General features: G+C 44.8%; 1 protein-coding gene across 1 annotated transcript; it reads left to right on the forward strand.

Annotated features, from left to right (window-relative positions):
- The first annotated feature begins 292 nt into the window (after positions 1-292).
- On the forward strand, positions 293-1,246 carry LOC144274068 (olfactory receptor 10A7-like). Its single transcript, XM_077832757.1, has one exon. It carries the CDS (start codon positions 293-295, stop codon positions 1,244-1,246), a length of 954 nt encoding a protein of 317 aa, XP_077688883.1.
- The last annotated feature ends 8,001 nt before the right edge of the window (positions 1,247-9,247 follow it).

Consider the following 9,247-nt stretch of genomic DNA (forward strand, 5'->3'; position numbering starts at 1 on the left):
ATGGCTGCCTATTATGGTGGGCTCTCAGACCCTTCAACATAGCAACTGGGTTCCTGGTCCGATTCGAGAGATGTTGATATTTTGTTAAATCTGCTGCATAAAACTTACGATAATATATCCAAAGAGTCAACATGTCAGCCAGCTCTGTTCCTGCAACTCCATTATCAAACCAGGGGGCTTCCTTCCCCCCCAACTTCTTCTTTGCTGGGTTAAAGCTTAAGTATGTTTTTGCCAATCATCTGCAAGACGTATTTTTCTCTTCCTCGCTTTTTATCCTTCCTAGATACACCCCATGGCAAACACAGAAGGGAGGAATCAAACGTCCATCACAGAATTCGTCCTCCTGGGATTCAGGGATCTTCCTGAACTGCTGACCCTACTCTTCCTGCTGTTTCGAGTGATCTGCATTGTGACCTTGGCCGGGAACATCCTCATTGTTGCGCTAGTTGTGGCTGATTGGCACTTTCACACCCCCATGTACTTCTTCCTGGGGAACTTGTCCTGCTTGGAGTCCTGCTACACCTCCACCCTCCTGCCCAGGGTTCTGGCCAGTTTCCTGACAGGGGACAATACCATTTCTGTTAGTGGTTGTATGACACAATTTTATTTTGTTAGTTTCTTTGCTGCTGCAGAATGCTATCTGCTAGCAGTGATGTCATATGATCGGTACTCGGCGATATACAAACTGCTCCACTATGCAGCCCTCATGAATACCAGGTTCTGCCTGTCGTTAGCAGCTGGGTCTTGGAGAGATGGATTTCTGGCTGGTATCATAGTCATAGTTCTTATGTTACAATTAACTTTCTGTGGCCCCAATAAAATCGATCATTTCTACTGTGAATCCACAGAAATGTTAAATCTCTGCTGCAATGGCACCAACCAGATAGAGCTTGTCATTACCATCCTGGCTGCTATATTCACTCTGCCTCCATTTGTATTAACCATGATGTCCTACGTGTGTTTCATCTTCACCATCCTGAGAATCCCTTCCACCGCCGGGAGGCAAAAGGCCTTTTCTACCTGCTCCTCTCACCTCATTGTGGTGACCATTTTCTGTGGGACCCTGATCATTGTGTATCTGCTACCAAAAACCAACACACTGAGAGACCTAAACAAAGTGTTCTCTGTCTGCTACACAATTCTGACACCTATGGCCAATCCCTTCATATACAGCCGGAGAAACAAAGAGGTAAAAGAGGCCCTGAGAAAAATTGGCAGTAAATGTGTAGATTTTACAAGAAATTAGAAATCACAAGGTTTTTATTTCTTACTGTATTAAGGGAAAATGGTGAGATGCAGAGCTGGCTTATTGCTTTATAGAACCAGATTCTGGGTGGTCCCTAGTTCTGGCTAGGTCTTTGGGAATGTGCTGCTATAACATTTGAGGATGTGCAAATATATGAAATGTGAGATCAGTCAATACCAGGATCTTTACATTCAGAATAAAATTGAACTGTATTAAACTTGGTTCGAGTTGAGCAATTCCATACACTAAGCTCAAGTAAGAATATAAAATAAAAGAACAATTTACACTGGGATTATCAAAGGATCCTAAGGGGGTTAGGGATCTACATTTCAATGGGGTTGTGTTACCGAACTCAATTAGGTCCCTTGACAATCCCGGCTGAATGACAAAATATTTGAAAGGATACATTGATTTTGGGTGCCTCAGCCACTGGGGACCCCCACTTGAGACACCAAGATTTTTCAGAGCACATAGAATTTTCATAACCTGTTGTGTGTTCAAATGGGGTGGGAGGTGGGAAATGATCCGTTCAAGTCATTCTATCTAGGTATGTGAGGTGGCCCTCACCAACATTAACAATGGGACACCTCAAGAAAGAAGAGCTTGTCGATATGGAAAGAAATTCTATGAATTTGAAGAAATTTGGGCCCTGTTTCCAGACACTTTTGGATAAAAAATGCTGAAATAATGCCTGACTTCCATTCCACTGGACCTCTCTGCTTTCTCCCTTCCACTTCCTGCCCCCGTTCCCCAACTTCATTTTTTTTGCCCATTTGTGTCTTTTTAAAAAATTGTTGTTCCCCCCTCCCTCGCAGGCAAGGTTCGCCTGATTTTCTATTGCCTAGTCTTGTAGTTTTGACAAGTTGCAAACTTGCATAATTGCATATTTTTTTTAGCTAGCCTCTGAAATGTGCAGTGTTGGGCGACATGTACGAGCTGTAACAATTGTTCCTGTTGGTTTCTTCATGAAAATTTTAAAAGAATGAATCACAAAAATAAAATGACAGGACCCCTCACAATCACTGTCGGAAGGTAGGGAATTCACATCCCTGTATTACAGAGGCACAGATTAGATTACGGGGCATGCCCAAATCCACACAGAAAGTCTGTGGCTGATCAGGGAATTGAATGCAGATGTCCCGCATCATGCTCCAGGTCCTATCACTACACCATCCTAAGGCACCTGAGAAGGTAATGCCTCCCCGTTCTCATTAGTTAACCTCCTGTGCTTTCTACAGGCCATGAACTACTGACCTCACAAGCAGAGGGTGAGGATTAAGAAACAGAGTACTTGTGGCACCTTAGAGACTAATCAATTTATTTGAGCATAAGCTTTCGTGAGCTACAGCTCACTTCATCGGATGCATACTGTGGAAACTGCAGAAGACATTATATACACAGAGACCATGAAACAATACCTCCTCCCACCCCACTCTCCTGCTGGTAATAGCTTATCTAAAGTGATCACTCTCCTTACAATGTGTATGAAAATCAAGGTGGGCCATTTCCAGCACAAATCCAGGTTTTCTCCTCCCCCCGCCCCCCCCCGCCTCCCCGCCACCAAAACACACACACACAAACTCACTCTCCTGCTGGTAATAGATTATCCAAAGTGACCACTCTGCCTACAATGTGCACGATAATCAAGGTGGGCCATTTCCAGCATAAATCCAAGTTTAACCAGAACGTCTGGCGGGGCGGGGGGGGGGGGTAGGAAAAAACAAGGGGAAATAGGCTACCTTGCATAATGACTTAGCCACTCCCAGTCTCTATTTAAGCCTAAATTAATAGTATCCAATTTGCAAATGAATTCCAATTCAGCAGTTTCTTGCTGGAGTCTGGATTTGAAGTTTTTTTGTTGTAAGATAGTGACCTTCATGTCTGTAATTGCGTGACCCGAGAGATTGAAGTGTTCTCTGACTGGTTTATGAATGTTATAATTCTTGATTTGTGTCCATTTATTCTTTTACGTAGAGACTGTCCAGTTTGACCAATGTACATGGCAGAGGGGCATTGCTGGCACATGATGGCATATATCACATTGGTGGATGTGCAGGTGAACGAGCCTCTGATAGTGTGGCTGATGTTATTAGGCACTGTGATGGTGTCCCCTGAATAGATATGTGGGCACAGTTGGCAATGGGCTTTGTTGCAAGGAGAGGTTCCCGGGTTAGTGGTTCTGTTGTGTGGTATGTGGTTGTTGGTGAGTATTTGCTTCAGGTTGCGGGGCTGTCTGTAGGCAAGGACTGGCCTGTCTCCCAAGATTTGTGAGAGTGTTGGGTCATCCTTCAGGATAGGTTGTAGATCCTTAATAATGCGTTGGAGGGGTTTCAGTTGGGGGCTGAAGGTGACGGCTAGTGGCGTTCTGTTATTTTCTTTCTTAGGCCTGTCCTGTAGTAGGTGACTTCTGGGAACTCTTCTGGCTCGGTCAATCTGTTTCTTCACTTCCGCAGGTGGGTATTGTAGTTGTAAGAATGCTTGATAGAGATCTTGTAGGTGTTTGTCTCTGTCTGGGGGGTTGGAGCAAATGCGGTTGTATCATAGAGCTTGGCTGTAGACGATGGATCGTGTGGTGTGGTCAGGGTGAAAGCTGGAGTCATGTAGGTAGGAATAGCGGTCAGTAGGTTTCCGGTATAGGGTGGTGTTTATGTGACCATTGTTTACTAGCACTGTAGTGTCCAGGTAGTGGATGTCTTGTGTGGACTAGACCAGGCTGAGGTTGACGGGGGGATGGAAATTGTTGAAATCATGGTGGAATTCCTCAAGGGCTTCTTTTCCATGGGTCCAGATGATGAAGATGTCATCAATATAGCGCAAGTAGAATAGGGGCGTTAGGGGACGAGAGCTGAGGAAGCGTTGTTCTAAATCAGCCATAAAAATGTTGGCATACTGTGGGGCCATGCGGGTACCCATAGCAGTGCCGCTGATCTGAAGGTATACATTGTCCCCAAATGTAAAATAGTTATGGGTAAGGACAAAGTCACAAAGTTCAGCCACCAGGTTAGCCGTGACATTATCGGGGATAGTGTTCTTGACGGCTTGTAGTCCATCTTTGTGTGAAATGTTGGTGTAGAGGGCTTCTACATCCATAGTGGCCAGGATGGTGTTATCAGGAAGATCACAGATGGATTGTACAGACTGGACAGTCTCTACATAAAAGAATAAATGGACACAAATCAGATGTCAAGAATTATAACATTCATAAACCAGTCGGAGAACACTTCAATCTCTCTGGTCACGCAACTACAGACATGAAGGTCACTATCTTACAACAAAAAAAACTTCAAATCCAGACTCCAGCGAGAAACTTTCGATAAGTTATTACCAGCAGGAGAGTGGGGTGGGAGGAGGTATTGTTTCATGGTCTCTGTGTATATAATGTCTTCTGCAGTTTCCACAGCATGTATCTGATGAAGTAAGCTGTAGCTCACGAAAGCTTATGCTCAAATAAATCGATTAGTCTCTAAGGTGCCACAAGTACTCTGTTTCTTAATCCTCAGCATGTATCTGATGAAGTAAGCTGTAGCTCACGAAAGCTTATGCTCAAATAAATTGGTTAGTCTCTAAGGTGCCACAAGTACTCCTTTTCTTTTTGCGAATACAGACTAACACGGCTGTTACTCTGAAACCTGTGATTAAGAAACAGGCATTTATTCACTGTAAGAGCCATTGGATGGCAAAACAAGGCAACTGCTGACAAAGGGGATGCTGTACTGTTTAATGGCTACCCCGGTAGAGGGGGAGGGATGGGAAAGGGGCAGGTATCCTGTCCTATGGGCACTACGGGGCAGCAGTAATTCTCTAAAATTGCAGCTTTTATGACTATTGACAAAGCAATATTATTGTCATTATTCCTTTGTATTATGGCCATGCTGTAACAGGACCCTCCAGAAACCTGGCCCTGGCCCTGTTGTGCTGGGCAATGTACAAACACAGAGTCAGAGAGTCTCAGGCCTTGTCTACACTAGCACTTTTGTCAGTCAGGGGTGTGAAAAATTTACAGTTGGGCTAAGTAAGAAAAATGCTGTTTGAGAACTAATTAGCGTTTGATTTAGGGCTATTTACTCTGTATGTTGTGATGTGATGCTGACTTTGAGTTTTCGTGGTTACAAAGCTTTAACAGTTTGAATCTCAGCAGCTACTGTCATTAAAAAACTCTGATCCTCCTCATAATTTCCCACAACTGTTAAAATTTAAATCAATACAAATAATAAAAAATGTTTAAAAATAAACATCAATATTATCCAGTTCTACCAAGCCTAGAGACAACACACAAACAGAAGAAAGAGAGTCAAAGCCTCACAATGTCACAGAAGAGCCAGGCGTTTTTAATTCTGATTACTGCTTTGGGACGGGGTTTAGTTAGGAAGGATTTGGCTAAATGAAAAGAAGTGAGGGCAGATATGCTGAGGAGAGAGGATTGGGGGCACAGAGAAGGGAAAGAGGTGGAAGCCATGAAGAAGGAAGATATGAAGGATGTTCTACTGGTTAGGGCATCAGTCTAGCATTTGGGATTAAAACTGGATAAAAATGTTTCATTTTAACAGTTTATTCACCTAAAAAAATACAGTTTTTGTTGACTGAAACTATCTGACATGAATTTGCCTAATACTTTCGGGAGTGAGGGGGCTGGATTCACAAAGAGACTTAGGGCTCGTTCACAAAATGGCTGGAGGAGAAGAAAGCAGCAGAGGTCTGTGTTTTAGACAATGGTTGCAACACTCACCTGCAATGCTGGAGACCCAACTTCAAGTTCCTGTGCTGGAGCAGGAATTTAAACGCAAGCCTCCCGCCTCTGAGGGGAGTGCCCTAAACCCCGGGCCATAGAGTGTTCAGTGGTGGATCTCTTTCAGCCTTGCTGTTGAAGCTGTTCCACTTTGCATAAAATAGCTCAATTGTCATTAATTCAGGAAGTAAGCATGAGAATGACTGTACAGCCCAGTGGTCGGAGCATGCAGCAGGGAGATAGAAGACCTTGACTCAAGTCCCTGCAACAATGAACATGTCATTATTGTTACAAAGTGGGACAGCTTCAACAGAAGAGTCTGAGAGACACCCCCCCACCCCGCTCCCCCGATCAGCCTGTCAAACCACTGGGCCAAAGTTCATAAAGGCAAGCTGGGCCCCATTCTCCACTGCCCATTTTCTGAATGGAACCTAAAGATCCTTGTGAATCGACCCTTTTAAAAATGCCTGGAAGTCAAATGTTTCCAGTTGAGTGACGTGGTATTTTTAACCCAAATTGGATTTTCTGTTGCATTTTGGTTTGTTGAAAATTCCAGATTTGGTTCAACCTGAAGCAATTGTCTTTTCTGATTTTTTGGAACTGCCACTGAACCCAAAAAGCAGCTGTTTGTTCAGTTCTACTTGTGGTACCTGTGTTCCAGTCCCGCCTCCATCAGAGATCCCCTGTTTGACCATGGACATTTCTGTGCTTCAGTTCCCCAGCTGTACAATGGAGAAAACAGGCATTCCGTACCTCACAGGCGTGTTGTGAAGATCTATACATTATAGACTGTGGGTCACCCAGATATTATGGCAAAAGGGGTCAGATAAGTACCTTTGGGAGAGGCAGGGCTGTCTCATGAACAGGATCCTGAACACACCCAGAGGAGCTGAGATTACTCACCCACACAGCTAGTGTCTGATACTGGACTCATGCCTTTAAATAGGCTATTACTGAACTGACCACTAGGTGGAAGTGGAGCAGAAAGGAGAGGGATGGAATGCCGCAGTGATGGAGATGAAGAGAGACACTCAGGGAGGGGCCGTCTTGCAAGGACTAACGAGAGCCCGACCCTGCCTGCTCAGGTCTCACTCAGCAGTGATGGCGGAGGAGGGGAAAGTGATCAGATTTAGCTGAGCCTGACCAAACGCAGATCTTTTGCGACTTAAGTTGATGCTGTCGGGCTTGTCTATATGGGGAGTGTGACCAGCAAACTTATACAGGGACAGTTACACCAGTGTAACGCCCCATCGGGACACCCTTATTCTGGATGAAGCTGGCTTTTCCCCAGTGGAGCTGGCGTCACTTTCAAAGCAAAATAAGCTGAAGCAGAAAATGGCGCTGAGTCCAGAATAAGGGTTTCCACATGGGGAGTTTTGCCAGTATTGCGACAGTGGTGTATTTGTACCGGCATTATCCCCTGTGTAGACGAGCCTGTAGGGTCCCCAGCTGAAGCTGGCTTATGGTGGAAGATCCTTGCTCCGTGCACCTGGTCTTGTCCCAGTAAATTGCTGGTGGACTAGATGACTGGGCTGCCCTGGGAGTGAATGCACCGGGAGGCCCAGGCTGCGATTACCGTTTGGGCTAGAAGACTCTCCCCGAGAGGAGAGAACTTTGGGCCAAGCAGGCTGATTTCACCAGCCCTGGTGTTTGTGCTGTCTGTGTCGTAAACCCAGCTGCAGCTCCCCGCACTCGGTGGCGGGAAATGCCGCTCAAAAGTAGCATCAGGGGAGACACAACCTTCTCCCTCAGAGGGTTCAAATCTGAGGAGGTGAGCGCGCTCTGTCAATAGAGAGAGGAGAACATTCTCCAAGGGAGATCTCAGCAACTGCTTGTCTCTTCAGGGCCACGTGAGTCTCTTTACTGAGAGAACCCAATTTCTGGAGAGAAGTGAGAGAGAAGAACCTGACTCCTGGTCATCAACACTGAGCGATCCAAGCTCATCTACTGGAGGCTGAATATCCTGTGGTCTCAGGTGAGCAGTATCCCTCATCCTGCTGCTGCTGCCAGGCACCAAGACTGAACCTGTCTGTCAGGGGATACCACTAAAGGGTTAATAGGGATACTGCCTGCCTGCTCAGCTGGGACTGATCAGTGGCCTCCCAACAGCTGCAGAGATAAAAGGGCTGCTCAGCCACTAGGTAAGTTAGTTGCTAGAGAGACTGAAGGACTGCTGAGAGGAGTCCCCTTTGCTTCAGCAACAGATTGGCAAGAAGCTACCTAAGCAATCAGGTTGCTCTCTCTCTCTCTGCTAAATGATCACTAGAAATGATTGGACAATGGAAAACCAGTTTCATTAAAAATGTTGACATTTGAAAGTTACTTCCATTAATCAGAAAGAAGTTAGCATTTTTTTTAAACTTTTGGTGATTTTGTTTTTAAACTGTGGTGTGCTAGAAAATAAATAGTGTCACTTCCCCTTGCTCTTTTCCATCTTTTATTCCTTTTTCTTTTTGTTACTTGGTAACTTTCTGTCAAGGTTCCTCCCCCACTCTGAACTCTAGGGTACAGATGTGGGGACCTGCATGAAAACCTCCTAAGCTTACTTTTACCAGCTTAGGTTAAAACTTCCCCAAGGTACAAACTATTTTACCCTTTGCCCTTAGACTTTCACTGCCACCACCAAACATTTATTTGGGTTTATTTTACTAGGAAAGCATTGTTTGGAAACATCTTTCTCCCCCCAAATCCTCCCAACCTTTGCACCCCACTTCCTGGGGAAGGTTTGCTAAAAATCCTCACCAATTTGAATAGGTGACCACAGATCCAAACCCTTGATCTTAGAACAATGGAAAAAAAGCATTCAGTTCTTGAAAAGAAGAATTTTAATAGAAATAACAATAAAAAGAATCACCTCTGTAAAATCAGGATGGTGAATTGAAGGGTTCATGTTTAGTTATTCCACCTGGAAGCAGGCAGGGCACACCCTGATTGTTTTGTAGAAGCAATGCACACATTGCTCTATCCAAGGACAAGGGCTAGATATGAACCATGAGAACTTGATTGTTGGGACAGCGACTGTGGGAAGCTTTCTTAGCCTGGGCTCAAGGCCTGAGAACCAGGATTGTAGTAGATAAAAGATGGTAAATAAGTATATTAATCAACGTCATACATTTCTTTGTGTATCTTTTTGCGGTAGCAGTGTGTAATGCTTAGGGGGGAGAAATATAATAAAAGGAGAAGGTGGAAGGCGGGGGGCAGAACAGCCCATCTCAGCTGACCAGCCTGCTTGCTTGCATAAAGCTGTGTTCTGTCTCATCATTGAACTGCCACAA

Source organism: Eretmochelys imbricata, chromosome 14 (assembly GCF_965152235.1).
Source record: "Eretmochelys imbricata isolate rEreImb1 chromosome 14, rEreImb1.hap1, whole genome shotgun sequence".
Taxonomy (NCBI): Eukaryota; Metazoa; Chordata; order Testudines; family Cheloniidae; genus Eretmochelys; species Eretmochelys imbricata.

Bases quoted from the DNA above. Each gene is read 5' to 3' on its own strand.
- LOC144274068 (XM_077832757.1), top strand. From the start codon at position 293: ATGGCAAACACAGAAGGGAGGAATCAAACGTCCATCACAGAATTCGTC.